This window comes from Kickxella alabastrina (genome assembly GCF_025024165.1).
Source record: "Kickxella alabastrina strain RSA 675 chromosome Unknown BX661scaffold_29, whole genome shotgun sequence".
In the NCBI taxonomy this organism is placed as follows: Eukaryota; Fungi; Kickxellomycota; class Kickxellomycetes; order Kickxellales; family Kickxellaceae; genus Kickxella; species Kickxella alabastrina.
Window position 1 is genome coordinate 149,825 of NW_026251500.1, and position 17,830 is coordinate 167,654.

General features: G+C 45.1%; 8 protein-coding genes across 8 annotated transcripts; 5 read left to right on the forward strand and 3 right to left on the reverse strand.

Moving 5' to 3' along the window:
- Nucleotides 1-930: 930 nt before the first annotated feature.
- BX661DRAFT_63036 (uncharacterized protein) lies at nt 931-4,284 on the reverse strand. Its single transcript, XM_051539338.1, has 3 exons — nt 4,019-4,284; nt 1,832-3,832; nt 931-1,719 (listed from the first exon to the last, which is right to left on the reverse strand). The coding sequence occupies exons 2-3, from the start codon at nt 3,812-3,814 to the stop codon at nt 1,363-1,365; spliced, it is 2,340 nt and encodes a 779-aa protein (XP_051389096.1). The 5' UTR covers nt 3,815-3,832; nt 4,019-4,284; the 3' UTR covers nt 931-1,362.
- A 409-nt stretch (nt 4,285-4,693) lies between these two features.
- BX661DRAFT_188216 (aminotransferase) lies at nt 4,694-5,681 on the forward strand. Its single transcript, XM_051537382.1, has 2 exons — nt 4,694-4,826; nt 4,996-5,681. Exons 1-2 carry the CDS (start codon nt 4,745-4,747, stop codon nt 5,646-5,648), a joined length of 735 nt encoding a protein of 244 aa, XP_051389097.1. The 5' UTR covers nt 4,694-4,744; the 3' UTR covers nt 5,649-5,681.
- Nucleotides 5,682-7,199: 1,518 nt separating this feature from the next.
- BX661DRAFT_188218 (uncharacterized protein) lies at nt 7,200-7,666 on the forward strand. The gene has a single exon (XM_051537383.1). The coding sequence runs from the start codon at nt 7,242-7,244 to the stop codon at nt 7,398-7,400; it is 159 nt and encodes a 52-aa protein (XP_051389098.1). The 5' UTR covers nt 7,200-7,241; the 3' UTR covers nt 7,401-7,666.
- A 2,585-nt stretch (nt 7,667-10,251) lies between these two features.
- Nucleotides 10,252-11,703, forward strand: BX661DRAFT_146301 (major facilitator superfamily domain-containing protein; the record flags this gene model as incomplete). Its single annotated transcript, XM_051533155.1, has 2 exons — nt 10,252-10,746; nt 10,915-11,703. The coding sequence occupies 2 exons, from the start codon at nt 10,252-10,254 to the stop codon at nt 11,701-11,703; spliced, it is 1,284 nt and encodes a 427-aa protein (XP_051389099.1).
- Nucleotides 11,704-11,739: 36 nt separating this feature from the next.
- Nucleotides 11,740-12,542, reverse strand: BX661DRAFT_63072 (flavoprotein). Its single transcript, XM_051539339.1, has one exon. It carries the CDS (start codon nt 12,430-12,432, stop codon nt 11,776-11,778), a length of 657 nt encoding a protein of 218 aa, XP_051389100.1. The 5' UTR covers nt 12,433-12,542; the 3' UTR covers nt 11,740-11,775.
- Nucleotides 12,543-12,621: 79 nt separating this feature from the next.
- Nucleotides 12,622-13,451, forward strand: BX661DRAFT_173293 (regulator of volume decrease after cellular swelling-domain-containing protein; the record flags this gene model as incomplete). Its single annotated transcript, XM_051533855.1, has 2 exons — nt 12,622-13,030; nt 13,135-13,451. 2 exons carry the CDS (start codon nt 12,622-12,624, stop codon nt 13,449-13,451), a joined length of 726 nt encoding a protein of 241 aa, XP_051389101.1.
- Nucleotides 13,452-13,468: 17 nt separating this feature from the next.
- Nucleotides 13,469-14,959, reverse strand: BX661DRAFT_146311 (major facilitator superfamily domain-containing protein; the record flags this gene model as incomplete). The annotated part of the gene is made up of 1 exon (XM_051533157.1): nt 13,469-14,959. The coding sequence occupies one exon, from the start codon at nt 14,957-14,959 to the stop codon at nt 13,469-13,471; it is 1,491 nt and encodes a 496-aa protein (XP_051389102.1).
- A 1,935-nt stretch (nt 14,960-16,894) lies between these two features.
- Nucleotides 16,895-17,310, forward strand: BX661DRAFT_188231 (uncharacterized protein; the record flags this gene model as incomplete). The annotated part of the gene is given in 2 exon segments (XM_051537384.1): nt 16,895-17,088; nt 17,103-17,310. Coding segments are annotated over 2 exon segments (325 nt in total), but the record flags the coding sequence as incomplete, so codon positions are not given.
- Nucleotides 17,311-17,830: the final 520 nt, after the last annotated feature.

Below are 17,830 nucleotides of genomic sequence, written 5' to 3' on the forward strand. Positions count from 1 at the left end.
TACAAAAAAAATTAAGCGGTCAATTCTGCTAATTACCATAGTTGCCATAGCTTCCATACACTGACGGCAAACCGACATTATGACCCGTCCTATTCCCAATTGCAGGCCCGCCAGACATAGACGTAGTGGCAGTAGCAGAAGCGGCTGTAGTGAACTGCATCGGCAAGTAATGCGAGGTATTGCTGAGCACCGCACCTTGCAATGCAGCCTGTTGTCGTTGCAATGAAGACAAAGACATTGATGACATTGACAAAGTCGATGCAGGTTGGGGTTGCCCCGGATAATGCATACTGCCACTGCTGCTGGTATTTTGTCCGGCCGGCAACACCATTGCCCACGGATACGCCGAATATGAGGGACCCGCAGCAGATACCACAGCAGACGCCGATGCCGATGCCGATTCAGATGCAGCAGCACCAAAAGCAGTGACAGCAACAGTGGACGGCCGCTGCATATACGTGCTGTACATTTTAGACAAGGCCCCCTGGCGGCTCTCATCACCCTGTACAAACATATTCTGCAACGGAGGCGGCATGGAGTTTAGATTCTGTAATGCTGACATTGCCGCTGCCGAGTCCAACGTGGCTTGCAGCGGCCAGTATTGGTGCTTCTGCACGGTCAGTTGCTGCTGCAATTGCTGCTGAATTCGCTGCTGCTGGTCGAGTTGCTGCTGCAGTGCCAGCTTCCTTTGGTTTTCGACCTGGTATTGCTGCCAGGCATACATCGCCGACTGACCTGCAGCCGCCGTGGCCGAAGATGCTGCCGTAGTTGATGCGCCCTGTTTGGCCATACCACTGGCTGCCAATGGCATCACCTGCTGCTGCTGTAACAATGACTCCCACCCACCACTACCCCCGCTGCCGTTAGTTCCAGTGCTGATGACCGGCGGAACAATGGTGGATTGTATTCCGGGGTACTGCCCAGAAGAGGCCTGCAGCGGTGAATAAATCGCTCCAGAATACGCCAGCGCCATATCAGCCGCCGATCCCACAGACATGGCGGCGCCCGGGGACACCGGTGCGGTACTCGACCCGGATGCACAGAACGGCCACTGGCTCTCCAAACTCGCAGCCGACAAGGGTACACGAGATCCAGACGCGCCAAATAAAGCAGACGTGGATGACAGTCGCTGAGACCCAATGGCAGCGCCCCTAGCGTTGGCGCGATAATGGCTGCTACTGGCCATCATTGCAGGCGACACAACCTCATCGTTCTCAGAATCTACCAAAACCGAGGGCTTTGCTCTGTCGCCTGCTACTCCTATTCCAGAAGTAGCAGCTGCTATTGTTGCTGCTGTTGCAAAAGCACGTGTTGTCGCCACTATGAGCGGTGCCATCTGTGACTCCAACTCTAGTCGCTCTATCAGCTTATCCGGCGTCGCTTCCGACGTCGCTTGTTGCGCCTGTTGACCACAAAAAATCCCCCTGTGCACTCCAAGCCCAGGCGTCGGCGGCAAGGACTGCGAGACGGAATCAGGGGCAGACCGAAATGTATCGACATGGTTGGAGTCTCTATGCTGCTGTTGCTGTTGCTGCTGTTGTTGTTGTTTCTGCTGGGCTTGTGGCCGGCCATGAAAACATATAGTTTCGTCCTCGACATCCTCGTCTGTGTCCTCAACCAATGCATCTGCCGAGACAGGTGCAGCGCCTGCAAGCTTGCTCGAACCCGCAAGGTTATTCGCGCTCTTGGGCTCTGAGACCAAGCTGGGTTTGGCACCATCTATAATCGAAAGCACAGCAGGAACACACTCAGACACCAAGCCCAAAAGGCAGACCAACTGGCGCCAACGCACCTGGAATCCATGTTCTCCGGACCCGTTGCCATCACCAACCTTGTATACCAAGGCGCCCTGGTCCGCCGCCCCCTTACCCCACACAGTGCCGTCAGGTAGCCGCCATCCAACAAACAGCTCCTCCTCCAATCTCAACGAGTCCTCAACACCCGTCCCTGAAATATCAGCGCGATCATCGGTGCCGTAAAACCATAGGCGCTGGGTGAGAGGTGCCATTAGTCGCTCGCCCAAAACCTGTCTCCAAGTGACGCGCTCAACCGGAGCTGTTCTGCGGTTGACCTTCGACTGCACCTGCTCCATCGCCGAGCGCAAAGCATTGACATTATCCAGCAGGTTGCAGTCTTTAATAACCGCAAACACCTTTTGCCGTAGCAGCGACACCAGCGGGCTACCACTGGTGCCCAGGCTCTCGCTTGATATTGCGTCCCTGACAACCCTAACAGAGGCCGAAACAATCCACAGAAGCGTCTGGATCAGCGGGGGGATAGCCCGCCTCGACGACTTGGACAGCAGATCAGCCTCGCTCTTGACCTCACGCATGCGGCCAGGATGGTGCAGGACATCAATGATCGAGCACCTGACGGCAAAGCTCAGGTTCTCCGCCACCTTCATGGCCAGCAGGGCAGACAAACGCGCGACGGATGCGCTGTGCAGGGTACTCTCAGTGTCGTCAGCGCCCAGGGCGCAGAGCTGCTGGAGCTCAAATATGTGAATAGCCTGGGTGACCAGAATCTGCCTCTGGTCAATGGACCCGGATTTGACGCCTTGGATGAACCGGGCACTGGCCGCCAGCACATCGTTGATCAGCTGGCGCTCCATCTCCGGCGTGATTGACACGCGGTCGGCGCCTGATCTGCCCTCGGCCAGTGCAGCCAGTTCCTTAACCGTTGGCTGGTGGATGGCAAAGAGGTATCGCAGGTGGGTGAACTTTTGATAAACGCAGTTCTCGTAGTACAGGTACCCTGTTGTCCCGGCGTCGGCCGCATCGGCGCCGGTGTCCTCAATCGCTCTCAGCGCATTCTCCAGGATGGTGCGCAGATTCGCCTCAGCTGGCGGAAAGGTGTGCATAGCCGTGAGTGCGCGGTAGTAGCAAAAGACACCGTCCAGGCTGTTCTTCTCGTAGCCGTAGACCACAGCCAGCTGGTTCTGCGGCTGGCCACGGTGGGGCGCAAGCTTGATGGCACCACGGTAAAAGTTCTTTGCGGGCCACCACATCTCGTGAGCGCCGTTAATCACTTGGCCAGAGGCGTACTGTGGCTGGCGCGAGGCCGCAGCCTTGACCACGCTCGTGGCGCCCTGCTTCTTGCTAGTGTACAGGATGCGGTAGCGGGACAAGTCCCCCAGATATATCAGCAGCTTGGAGATAATAGCCAGGGATGCGCGCTGCGCCGGTGACAAGGCCGGGTGCAGCTCTGACTGCAGCCCATCGACGAACTCAAACCCGTAGGCGTGCGTCGCCAGGGCTCGGTAGTCCACGGCAAATTCTGACAGCCCCACCAAATGGCCCAGGGCCACCAGCTCGTTAGTCTCAGCCAGCTCCACTACAATCCTCAGCAGAACGCCGGTTGACGCCTGCAGGAAGCACTGAAACTGCGCCCGCCACCGCGACACCTCCTTCCGGGCGTCCATTGCATCCCTCACAGGCCTCTTTGCCGCATAGCCGACAAGGCTCTCAAACTGCTTGATGTTTGCGCGGTACTGCTCTATGGAAGGGTAAATCGTGCGAAACCACAGCTTGCTCACCACATCCTTGCGGTATGACGAGTAAGGATTGCGCAGGAGCAGGCGTCTGAAAAGCTCCAGGCAGTCGGCACGCAGGGCCTCGAGCTTGGGCGCAAAATAATCGGCGCTGGGCTCTCGCATGCCCTGGTCAAGCGCATCGCCGGCCTTACGAATCAGCTTGATTAGCTCTGCTGTGTTGGTCGCCTGCGACACGTCGCCCAAACGCAATTCCATCGCCTGAAACTGGTGCGGCCGCGTGCTGGTGACGGCAGCGGCAGCGACGTTAGCGAGCTCGGTCATTGTTCGTCACAGTGGCTGCTAGTGACGCACACGCAAAATGAATGAAAATAAAACGACAAATGCAAAGAAATACGGGCACAAGTTGTTTAGCTAAAATTCAGATTCCACCCGAGTGCAGCTAAAAAAGACAGGGTGTCAGCTCCATTAAAGGGTGTCTGGCGTTTCGCAAGAGAGCACAAGTCGTCATGTCCTTCGACAGCATACCTTTATTGTCAACCTAAGGGGAGGAGGCAGTAGGACCAAAGCAGTGGGAAGGCGAGCGAGCGATAGCTGACAAGCGGAGAAAGCGCGCGCGCGGGGAGAGGGTGGGAGGCTTTTTATCGTAATTCGAGGCAGAAAAGCCGAAAATTCACACTAGCTGTGCGGCCAAAGAAAAGAGAAAAAAAAGGTAGTTTACCACTTTTAAAAAATTTCCCCTTTCCCCTTACTTTTTTTATGTTTACCAGAATAGTAGAACAAATTTATAGAGCAGGGCAAAAATGAGCGATTGTGGTACTGCAGTGGAAGGAAAGAAAACAAAAAAAAGAAAAAGAGGGCCAAGTTAGGAGGAAGCCGCCTTTATCGACCGAATTTAGGAATCCAGATTGAATTGACTGTCAGAATCGGTGTGCACAAAAAAATTAGAGCAAAAAAATAATAATCGAACCACAGAGAAAAAACAAAAAAATTTAAAGTAGAAGCGAGCGAGGCACAGTATTTGACCCAATTTCCAAAATAAATTTTGGTGACCCGTGATTCATGTCGTTCAAGAGCACTAAAAATAAAAAATTAAAAAAACCGAGATTTGCGCATGAGTTTTCTCTCTTTTTTTGGGAGTGTGTGAAAGGAGGCTAATGTAAAAAATTCGAGGGATGATCAAATGTCTTTTTTTCCTTCCCGAGTGGTTAATTTTTAGACTTATTTTAATCCTCACTAATTTAAACACTAAGCATGGAAATAATGGAAGGCGAAATGTTGCCCGACACGACGGGCTTTCAGGTTCTCGAGACAACCATACACACGGAGCAAGGCGGTAAGCTCCCCTCATAATCTGCCATGTTTTGTGCATTGCCACTGGAAAGCCCAATCAGAAAGAGGCCATTATTCTATTTCTGATCAGACTCGCCCACTAAACTTCAAAGCTTCAAAGCGCTAAATAATCCAAGCTCAATTCGCGATTCGCACAGCTGTTGTTTATTTAGCCATATTGCTTTTGGACGAGCACTTGGAGCGCATGCGTCGGTCCTCAGAGACCCTGTCCAAGAAGTACAACCATCGGTGCTTTGCGCTGACTGCGTCCAAGGCCGAGATCCAGCAGAAGGTGCAGAGCCTTGTCAAGGGCTCTCCAAGCACAACCCACCGAGTGCGCTTACTCCTCAGCAACACTGGTGGTCTTGAGATCCAAGTCACACCCGAGCCCGCCCCAGCCACCACCGCTGCAGCCACCTTGCCACTACTTGTGCTTGACTCGCAGCCCACCGACACTGACTCTGTATTTATTGCTTGCAAAACCACGCACCGCGATATTTACAATCAGGCGGTACGCAGATTGGCGCCTGAATTGCAGCAGCGCGGGGCTCAGGTGCTGCTGTACAACAAGAGCGGCGAAATCACGGAAACAAATATTGCCAATATTGCTGTGTCTGTAATGGTGGGTGGAGAGATGGTGTTGGTGACTCCCCGGCTGTCTTCGGGCCTGCTTGCAGGAACCATGCGTGCCAAGATGCTGAATGAGGGTCGTGTTATCGAGGGCGTCGTTACTGTGGAACAGTTCCATGAAGCTGCACAAAACGGATGGCCGGTGCTGTGCATGAACTCTGTGCGTGGGGAATTCAGTGTTAAAGTTGCAGTTTGAAAATGTGCAATATATCCATTTATATTGAAAAAACCAAATGACAGCCTGCAAATAGATGTTTACTGATGAATGTGAAAGACTTGAAATAATATAGCCACCTGGTTGATTCTATTAAAGTGGCGTTTTATATCCTGGATGTGGAATTGTGGATTTTTCTAAAGCTGGTCTCAGCATTCATGTCGACAGCCCACGCCACACTATCCACTGTGCAAGTTGAAAAAACAACACTGGCAATATGCACCATTGTCATCTGGTCGATTTTTATGGTGGCAAAAAAATCCACTCCTTATGCAGTTTGCATTGCTCCCTCTATAGTCTTGCAGCTGGCATGAATATACTTGGTAATTTATATTGATTGTTAATATAAAATTTTCGAAACAGCCGAGTAAAACAAACATTCCGAAAAATTGTATCCCTGTATTCACTTAAAAACATAGCCTTGACGTGATTTTTCTCTTGTAAAATTCAACCAAGCAATCGCCCGCCTTGGTAATTCTATCGTCTACGTCAAACACATTACCACGGCCTTTCATTGATTATCTATAAATGTTTTTAAATCATAGCTTTAAAAATATTTTACCATGGAATAGGCACAAAAGCTTTTTTCCATGGAGATCTAGATGTAACCAACCATAGTTGGTTCTGCCTCTTAGGATACAAGCATAGTAAAGGTATATGCGTGTAAATATAATAAATCAGCTTTGAGATTATAATATGCAAAATAAGTATACGTTGTTGTATTAACAAAAATGCAAATGAGTGCTTGCTTCCTCCAATAATATTAAAATAGAAGAAATATTTACAATGTGCCAATGCATTCATGGTATTTCCTTTTTTCTTTGTTTAATTAAACCGGGACTTTTGGCATTTGCCTTGTGTCATTTGGAAAAATGTACACAGCTTCTAAATAATTACTTTTTGGTGGATATAATATGATTTATTTATTGCAATGACAGGAATAACACAATAATCTATGACAGGGCACGGTACAGCAAATACGTTGTTCATGTGGAATGACTGCGCATGTAGAAATTCTCAACTGCTTTGGAAGAAAAATAGAGGTGTGCCAGGTAATTAAATTAAAATGGAGTCACACGTGTAAACAAAATAGCTGGGCAACGTGAAATACAAATTACTTTTTTATCACTTCTTGACTTAACGTTTCAAGGAAAAAATATGTTTGAGGTGCTTCATTATATCTTTATTTATTTCAGTTTTTTTGACATATAGTCAATTCCTACCAACCTTTATAATGAATTAATTGCATCTTTGTGCAATCCTCACAAGGTGTATCCCGTAAACCAGTGTGTAAAATCTATTTTTTGGATAAAGCTTGTGGAAACAGAGGAGTAGCTTGGAAATGCAATCAATAAAAAATGGAAAGCGCAGAAAACTAAAAAAGTAATGGGATAAACAAATGAATGCATATACACACATCAACCGATGAATATCTGTTTTTACAAAAATAAGTGATTTTTCAACATATAAGAAGTCAAGCAACTTCACGTATTTGTTTTATTTTACTCCCATTAACACATCTCTTCCAAGGATTTTTAATTCAGCCTACATTATACCACTGTCAATTTGCTAAACATGTCTACCCAACCTGATTTTATTAATAATTCAAAATGTGCGTACTGTAACGAAAAATTATCAGATGCCAATAAATACAGAAGCCATGTATATTATAAACATCCAGAAAATTTGGATTTAATTGATGTTGAAAGAATAACTAAAAAAAATAAAAAATAGACCCGCTAACAATAAAAAGATTAATACTAACGCCATGTGCAAATGCCGCAAAATGCTACCATTAGCAAAACCGTTGAATTTTTGCAAAGCAACTTGTCCGTTTTGGAGTAAATCTTTTGTTAATTTTTAAAATGCATCCACGTATGTAGTGTTGCACATACTGAAGATATGGAAGCTGGATTCTGGGGTCGAGAATCGCAAAACAGGTTTCCACCTGCGTGCCGATTGATAGGACGCTAATTGGATCATGCAGGCGTAAATTAGGGAGGCATTACATTGATGCCCAAATATGGTCCCCATTTTGCAATGCACACACATAAGCGTACACACACGAAAACCACAACATTGACTTGCCAAGATACCTGTCTGCTCGCAGAAGATCCAGTTCTCACCAACGGAGCACACAATTGACAATGTGCACAACAAAGGCGACAAGGCATATATATAAGATGAGGCCGGCCCTAGTAGTGTTTTAGAAACATTAGTAATAAAACCTTTTATAAAATCACCCCTACCTTTTTAACACTAAGCAACTAGTGCTTCTCACACCCCCTCTTACTATAACAGTAGCTTGCATATTCAAGACAAATGCCCATGTCAAACAATAAAATAGTATTGTTATATAAATATTTATTTTAATGTTGATCCTTGGTGTAATAAAATTAATTTTGTTTAAAATAAAGTATATTCAAAATAGTTACTATGTAAAACCTGTAAATTGTGTTGCAAGTTGGGCTATGTGCCTCACTGTGTCTTAAATTACAATAGCGAATTCTACCAAAACAAATATTGATGTTTTTATTTTGCCATTTTAATGAAACTTGTGAGCGCGATCAAAGGGAGACCAAAAAATATCAACTGAGCAGTTACAAGGAATATTGCTAAATGGTGAATAAAATATTAATTAGAAAACAGTGTTCTCATCCTCATGGTGGGAGCACCTTAGTATATACTGAAACTAAACTATGATAATGCACACAGCATTCCACATGCTACACACATGTATACAAGCATCAAAACAAACGACAATAGCAATAGAAATATTATTTTTGATGCACCTTGAAATTGCATCAATTTCTACTGATATCATTTTCTGGAAAAAAAAACAGGTTTAACCATGAACACCGGTGCCTTCATAATCAATATGATTGGATTAGAACACCAGGTGACGTTCTACATATGTCTGATGCATCTATGCGCGCAAAGGGGTCTTAGCCTGGGCCGCTGGCCTGGGTTGTGGCCCCTCTGAGGGGCTCTCAACAAAACAAACGCTAAAATAAACAGTTTATATGATTGTAGCAGCTACTACAAAACAATAAAGTTTGACAAACATATACTATATCCTGTTATATACGCGTTTGTTAAATGCATATAAATAGTTTGACATACACTAAGGCTTTGTTATAATAAAAAGTATTTATCAAAATAAACTAAAAGAAAGCTAAGGGATGAACAGTCTCCACTGTTTATATTAATTAGCATTTATGTGCGTATTAGTTTCCACATATCCAAATAGGGAATTAACTGGTGATTGATTCATTAATGAATCACTTGAAACAAACCGCATTTTCTTGTATCATAGGTTTACTAATAAATATGTGAGTGAAATTACCATACTTTTTAATTAACTAATCACTAATAAGATTTTTTATTTGCCCAACATGTCCTCGTTAATATAATTTAGAGTATTAGTTTCGAAAGTAACAACCGAATCATCAGGATTATAATGTTCAGCCATTTTAAAATTCAATTTTCCTAAAATTGTATCATTATTATTCTCAAAATTGGCCAACAAAATCCCACGCTTAACTTTGATGTTGTTCATTTGCAATGCGTACTGTTTGACCATGTTAATAAATATAGTTAGTTTGTTAGATAAATATAATTAGTGGCGTAAATACATGAGTGCGAAAAATGTAAACCGAAAAACAAATGTAATTTAAAATAATCTTTGAAATGTTATAATAAGAGGGGGGTGTGAGGAGCATTAGTTATCTAGTGTTAGAAATTTAGGTGTGATTTTATAAAAGGTTTTATTACTAATGTTTCTAAAGTGCTACTAGGGCTGGCCTTGTCTTATATATGTACCTCATCGCCTTTGCTGTGGACTTTGCCAGTTGTGCACTCCGTTGGCGAGAACTGGTTCTTCTGTGAGCAGACCTGTATCTTGGCAAGTCAATGTTGTGGTTTTCGCATGTGTGCGCTCATGCGTGTGCATTGCAAAATGGGGACCATATTTGGGCATCAATGTAATGCCTCCCTAATTTACGCCTGCAGAATCCAATTAATGCCCTATCAATCAGCACGCAGGTGGAAACCTGTTTCGTGATTCTCAATCTCAACATCCAGCTTCCATATCTTCAGTCTATGCAATAATCGGAAGGAATGAAAAATGCAAATATTCATACATTGAACAAACGTACGTTTTTCATTTTACTTCTTTTTTTCACTCATAAGGTATTTCTGTTTTTCCTCCATTTCAATTTCAATTAATCTGGAGATCTAGTGAGTGAATGAGTAATTTACCCGTGAGTAATAATATTTTTGATTTGATTTGATTTGATTTGATTTGGCTTTATTATTTACTTTTTATTTGAGTGACGCTTTGTTTGTTGTGACTGATTCGCTGTACCAAAAAAATAAAAGGAACTTCTTAAAAGGCACACACATTTCAAAGTACATTTTCTTTTGAAACCCAGAAAAGAAACATTGAATTTCGTTTCTTCTCTTTATTTCCATTTTTGTTGTCTACCATTCAATTCAGTTATATTCAATTCAGTTAAATTTTTCACAGATGGAGTCGCATGAGCGGTACACAGACACGCTCTCGTACCTCTCGATGTGTCTCTCGATGCTCTGTGGCGGCACAACATCACTCTTTGCCACATACAACTCATCCTTCACCGACCTCCTGCATTTCACGCAATACGAGACCAACCTCGTTGCATCACTCGGCGACTACGCACACTACATGTCCGCTCCGCTCTTCGGATACCTCACAACGCGCATAGGACCGACGCGCGTAATCCAAGCGGCAGCGGTGCTGATGTTTTTCGGATACTGGGGGCTCAGCTACATGTTTGAACAGACAAGGGGGGTGGGGCATCAGGTGGGGCTAATGTCGGTGATGTTTGCTCTGGTTGGGGTCGGATCGAAGGCCGCGTATATGGCGACGATGGCAACAGCTGCAAGAAATTTCGGCTCGTCTAGGCATAAGGGTGTTGCTATGGGCGTGCCGCTGTCATTGTATGGGCTGTCGACGTTTGTGTTTTCCTCGATCAAGGCGCGGTGGTTCGAGGCTGATGAGAGCCCCCGCAGGTACTTGGCATTTATGGCTGGTGTCTCTGTGGTGGCGCATCTGGTTGCGGCGCAGTTCGTGGTGCTGGATGATGAGCCGGCGAAGGAGAAGAAGCGCGAAATATCAGTGCGCGCTGCTGGGGCAGAGCCGATGGCGGTGGCGGAACGGTTGCCTGGAGACGCAGCCGACTCGGCAGAGGCTGTGGAAATGACCGAGCCGCGCAGACGCCGGCTCACGCTGTCGCAACCACAGCTGCAGCCCGGCGGCCCTTCCGCTGAGCCCGAGCCCGAGCCCAAGGGGGCTTTGCCACCGCCAACCTCCGCATTACTGCTTTTTGCGCGCGACCCAACAGCCTGGGCGCTACTCCTTGGGCTGATCTGCTTTTCTGGGCCGGGCCTGGCATTCATCAATAACTGCGGCACAATGGTGCGCGCCATGTCACACACCAGCACACTGACACCCAGCCAGCTCAACCAGTACCGCGACCGGATCGTTGCCACCCAATCGTTCTGCTCGTTTTCTGCCCGGCTCGCCACCGGATACCTGTCGGATCTCTGGCGCACGCGCCTACGACTCCCGCGCAGCGGACTGCTAATTGTTGCCGCCCTCCTGATGATTTATGCACAAACAATGGCGTCCCAGATATCGCAGCTGGAGGAGCTCCACCGGTTGGCTATTTTGGTGGGCGTGGCGATGGGCGCGGCTTTTACGTTGGCGCCGACGATTACTGCGGAGACTTGGGGCGCTGAGAGGTTTGGGATTTGCTGGGGCGTGATCACTTTGGGACCAGCGATTGGAGGGCATGTATGTAATTTGATTTTTGGCGCCGAGTGGGATCGCGCTCAGGGCGGGCTGGAAGGGGAAAACGCACAGTGTGATCAGGCGTGCTTTGCTCCAGCGTTTTTGTCGACCGCGAGGATTGCCTGGGTTGCCTTAGGCTTTTTCGCTCTCGTTATGGCGCTTCCACTTATGCGGATGCGGCTGCAGCGACCAAGCGCCGCATAAAAATATAATAATAGAATATAGAATATAGAAATGTATATTTAAAAACAATAGCATTGGCATTGTTTTTTACGTTTACTGGTCCGTCTCTTGCAACAGCAGCTGCTCGACAACGACCTTGGCAATATGTTCAGGCTCCGCCATCGCGCCCATCCCATAGTCACCGCACGCCAGGGCCTTCTCCACGGGATCCACCACGACAAACCCCATCTCCCTCAACTGCCTAACCTGGACATTAGTAACCGAATGTTCCCACATCATATGGTTCATCGCCGGCGCCACCACCCTAGGCCTCCGCATATCCCAAGCTCTCAATACACAAGTCAAAAGGTTATCGCAAAACCCACCAACAACCTTCGCCATAGTATTAGCGTCCAACGGGGCCACCACAACGAGATCCGCCCATTTCCGCAACTCAATATGCAACACAGGATCACCGATCTTCTGCCACTGCGACCACTCGTCCTTATCTGTATACAGTGTGACTTTGGGGGGAAGCTGAGATTGCCGGAAGAAATGTAGGGAGGAGGCGCTTGCTGCTATGGAAATGGTGATGGAGAGGTTGTGGTGGTGCCCGAGTGTGAGAATGTTTTGCGCGAGTTGCGGGATTTTGATGCTGGCTACGCTGCCGGTGGCTCCTAGCAGAACGTGTTTGGTGCGGAATGAGCTGGGATTGGATGTTGGAGGGGAGGCTGAAGCTGCGTTTGTGTCAGAGTTGGCAATTGCTGACATTATGGAAAGAAAAATATTAAAATAAAAATGTAATTTGAATTTGAATATATAGGATGATTACAAATGAAGAAAAAGAGAGAAAAAGAAGAAAAAGAAAACCTCGACCAAGCCTTCCCCTACACCTTTATTTCCCTTATATTATTTTTTACATTAAACAAAATTGAATTTTTTTAAAAAAAAACATTCACAATGACGGTTACGCCTCTCCGCCAGCCACCCAACCCCAGCACTTTATCATCAACAGCACAGCTGACAGTGCCCTCCACGCGGTTCCTCCTTGCCACCAACAACAGCAACGTTTCAGAAGCAGTGACCGGCACTTTATACATCAACCACGACTCACTGGTGTTCTACTCGGATCAGCAGGAGACCAGCTTTGGGTTCTCCATCGACTACCCCGCCGTTGTTATCCACGCAGTGTCACACGAACCGCCCGCGCATCTGTATTGCCAGCTGGACGGACCGTTCCCGCAGACAATCGCCATTAACACAACAGCAGCAGCAGCAGCAACAACAGCTAGTAAAGATGACACCAATGAGGATGAGGACGAGGATGAGTTTGCGGAAATCAAATTCTTTCCCCAAAATCCTCAAATACGTAAGTCCACACATTGTATTATTTTTTCATGCCTAGCATACATATTGATATAACTGGTAAAACTGACTTGTTTTTGCTGTGAATTAATTTATTATTGTTGTTAGTTGACGATATGTTCAAGGCAATGTCCGAGTGTGCCGCCATGAATCCCGACCACGACCAAGAGGCCCTTTCCGACAATGACATTGATGATGGCCATGGCTGCCATAGGGAGCGCGATAATGAGGGGGATGGGAGCGTGGATGGTGTGCAGACCATCGCAGCGTTTGATCCCGCTGACTTTATCACGTGCGAAGATCAGTTGGACCAGTTGACCGCAAAGGGCAAAACCATCCTCGCACACCTCGAGGCCCTCATCGCAGCACCAGACACCACCAACAGCAGCAGCAGCTCAGCCGACCGCTTCACCGACGCCGACTAATTAAATTTTTTTTTGGATTACCAAGTGTACCTATGATCAGGCCGCTTATCGTCTGTTTCCTCAATAACATTCTCGCTCATAGCCGAGCCATCCACCACCACTACTCCATCCCCGGCCTTCTTGTCTCTTCTCCGATTCTCCCACCTGAAGTACAGCTGCAGAGCCAAAGCAACCAAGAAAATAAGCGCATTACAGGCGCACACAAAAATATGGCCGAACCGGTACCGCGGATAATCCCTTTCCCTATACACATGTGCGCCGATCAGTCCAGAAACGCCACCAAACATCACCGTAACAGCAGCAGCTACGCCCTTCTTCGTCACGCCCAGGACATTCATCGACATCCACATTGACACCAGCGGCATGTTCGGCGACAACGCAGCATTCGCCAAACACAAAAACGCAAACCGCACCTTGGTGCTCTCTACCGAAGCAATCACCGCATAAAAGGCACAAGCCAAGCCACTGCATACCATGATCCACGGCGAGTACCTTGAATGAATTCGCGGGAAAAACATCGATGCGATCTGCACAACAAACCCACAGGCGCTCGGAATAGCCGAAAGCACCTGGGCGTGTGTCGACTCGTATCCCATAGCGGCAATCAATGTTGGCCCAAAGATCGCCTGCGTGGCTCCGCCTAATGCCGACGCCCAGAATATCACCGCGTACCCCCACAGTGTCCAGTCCGACAGCGCCCCCAGAACCTGCTGTGGCCGGAAAGGCGCCCGGGCAGACTGCGTCTTGTCCTCCGAAAGCATTCGCAGGCCAGCTGCGCGCTCCTCCGCGGTCAAAAACCGTGCGGTCTCTGGGTAGTTATCCAGGACCACCCACATGATCAATGCCAGGCCGACGGTTATCGCGGCTTCGATCAGGAAAATATATTGGTAACCTTCCAGCCCGCCCTTGATCTTCTGCAGCCTTGCGGCTAGTGGCCCTGCCCAGATACCGGCGAACATCCCAGCGGAGAAAAACAGCGCCAAACGGGGTGCGATCTGCTTTCTAGTGTACCAAAAGCTGCAAAGGTAGATGAACCCGGGCACATACCCGGCCTCAAAACACCCCATGAGCACGCGCACAGCCACCAAAGCCCCGTAGCTCTTGGCGCACGCCATGCAGGCAACCAAAACGGACCAAGCAATGGTTATCACGGGCAGCCAGACTCGGGCGCCGAGCTGCCGGAGGCAGTAGTTGGATGGGATTTCGAAGAATATGTAGGTGAAGAAGAAGCTTGATACTATCCAGTTGAACTGCTGCCCGTGGAGGTTGAGGTGCTCCGGCATGCCGGCTAATTTGGCGTTGCCGATGTTGTTGCGGTCGATTACAGAGAAGAAGTAGACCATGAAGCTGATTGGGAGCAGGTGAAGGTCGACTTTGAGAAGATACGATTGGAGAAGACGCTTGCGCGTCGGGTCTTGATCTTGCTCTGAGCATTGGTTTGGGGCCTTGTCTGGGAGAGAAAGTGTAGGCGATTCAAGACCGAGCGGCGGCTTTTTGTCTTTCGGCATTATTGTAAAAACAAAATTAAAGGTTACAAATAAGTATTAAAATATAAAGGTTAATTAATAAAAATAAATAATACGGAAATGAATACTGTAACGAAAAAGGGTTTATGTTTTTTGGTGCTTTGTCTGAATTCACCTTCCTTTTATATTCCTTTTTTTGTGTTACATTTTAAAATTTCAAGAGAAAAAAGAACCGAGTTGATTGTAAAATGTTATTGGATGAAATTATTAAAAAGTTCATTTGAGGATGAATGCGGGAAAATCCTTAAATTTTATTTGATAGAGGAGTCATGTGCGAAGAAGCAAGGTTAAGCAACAGACTAAAAAAGTAATGTTCTTTTTTTCCTTTTTCGTAAAGATAAAAAATCCCACGAACTTTATGAATTTACGCAGAGGTAGAAGGATAAGTTTGATTGCATATTTTTCTTTAGATGAGTAATATCATTTTTGATAAGAAAAAATGTAAATATGTTCTTGATATAATTGCTCAGCTGGAAGTTATTTTTTGTGTTATCTTTAGAACTGGTTTTTCTTCTTAACCTTGTTTATTTCCAAAATATTAATTAATGTCGTGTAAGTATTGTAATCCTGTTTTATTCATTTTTTATCCCCTTGCATCCATCCAAGCATACAAGCATATCTGATTTTGTTATTGCATCCTTGTTTTTTTCCCAGAAAAAAAAACAAACCTCTTATCTATTCAAATGTATAACCATAAAACTGCATGAATAAATCATGAAAAATTAGACACGTGGAATATACATAATTTCATGCATGCACACATCAACAACAACAACATCGACAGCAACATCATTGCCATTGAAAGGTAACAAATTGATTAATTTGTTTAATTAATTTAATTTAATTTTCATCTAAAACAACTAAAATTACAAAATACGGATACTCTTTTTGATGTTTCTTTTGTTCGAAAACATTCAAAAAAGTATGTTATTCTTTGTAAATATTGTTTTCCGGAAAACAATATTGTACACGTTTTTTCATGCATTGTATCTTGAGTGTTGAATAAAATATGGAATGGAGAAGCAAAAAGAAACTATTTTATGGATAAAACTAAACTATAAAAACATTTTTCTTTCTATCTTTATATTTTTATCATATTAACTTTTTATTTTTACGCTTTTACGCGTACCCTCTCTCTATTAACGACCAACATTCTCTCACTCATCCTCATCATTTTCTCGCTTATAATGAATTTTGCCTCCACTTTTTTTTCTTTTTCTTTTAATTTTTATGATATCTATCATACACACCGATGCCGCACCGGTTCCCACTTCAACTACTTTGACCACAATTATCGGCAACAACAGCATTAATAATCTTGGAAAGCGTACCCAGGGGCCTATGATTCCCCTTCCTAATCCTAGTGACCTCTTTTCATCTATTTGAACAGACTTCTTTATAACCTTCCGATTCTAGGTGGACTGCTCTCGGCGTTGGGAATACCTTTGGTCAAATAATAACAAAATGATAATCCTTTCAATTACTTTTCACAACATACTCCTGATTTTCTTTAAATAAATAGCACACCTATTGTTTTTCAATCAGACCAGATATAAAAATTAATACAAAAGGGGAGGAATATATTTTTGTCATATTGTTTCCTGACCTCCTCCTCTTCCTCCCCCCTCCCCTCCACTCTCACTAGCTGTTTACAGTGGCTTGAGAATTAGTGGGCGCCGCTAAAATGGACCACTATACCAAAATGTGAACAATTGTTTTTAATAGTATTTATTCACTTCTATAATATTTATGTGTGCAGTCTACATCCCTCAAAGAAAATGATTTTGCATTGTCATTGGTTGATATTGTAGCTAAAAATTATTTATTTATTTTATCTCAAATCTATTATAAATTCACTTTCTGTAAGGTTTTCAAATAAAAAAGGAAAATACATAAACTTTCATATTGCCACTGCGATCAAAAAATTTTCAACTTTTCAATTACTTTTATTATACTTTTTTCCTTTCAAGCATTAAGCAAATTTTGTTTTAATAATGCGTCTTACTCTGCTTACTCTCCAAGTGCTCGCCACTACCGCGCTCACTGCCCCGCTTTTGCTCAAGAGACAGCAAATTGCAGCGCACATTCCCTCCAAAATATCCACCACACCCGTAACTATTTCCAGCCCAATGTCAACAACGGCGTGCAAAGCTCAAACTCGATTGTCACGGGCTCTGACACAGGTGGAAAAACTGTCACCGGCACTACAGAGTCCTTAAGCAAAAATGTTCAACTAGTGGATACCAGCGATAATTCTGTTACTGGTGTTGATGAAATGTCGATGGAGGGTGTTATCAATAGGTTTGGCGACTTTAGTGGATTTTTCCAGGAATGTACGCTAAACGAAATGCCGCCCTGCGCCTAACCCAAACACGCCTTTAATTATTGACCTCTATTAGTTTTGAACTTAGCGGCATATACTAGTCAAAAAGCTTATTATTATTTAGTAACTATAATATAACAGTTGGCATTGTATGCGCCATACACAAATGAATACAATTAAAATGCCATTCAAGAAATAGTATGAAAATTGTACAAGCATTTGGACTGAAATAAGCCACTATATGGTATTTTGCATGCAAATTCAGTCGAACAGAATAGTTATTGTTGGCGTGCGTTTTTTTAATTGTGCATACAATTAAAATAGCATTTTCGATACATAAATGGGTTTTAATTAATAAATTGGTTTTGCACAAGTAATATTCCACCCTGCCTACATGAAATACATCATTACATGTTTTGTATGTGTACACTGTAATATATTACCATTACGTAGCCAAATTTTAGTTATAAATTTAAAAGGCGCTATAAAGGGGAGGACATTACAAAAAATTCAATATAAAAACGTAAACA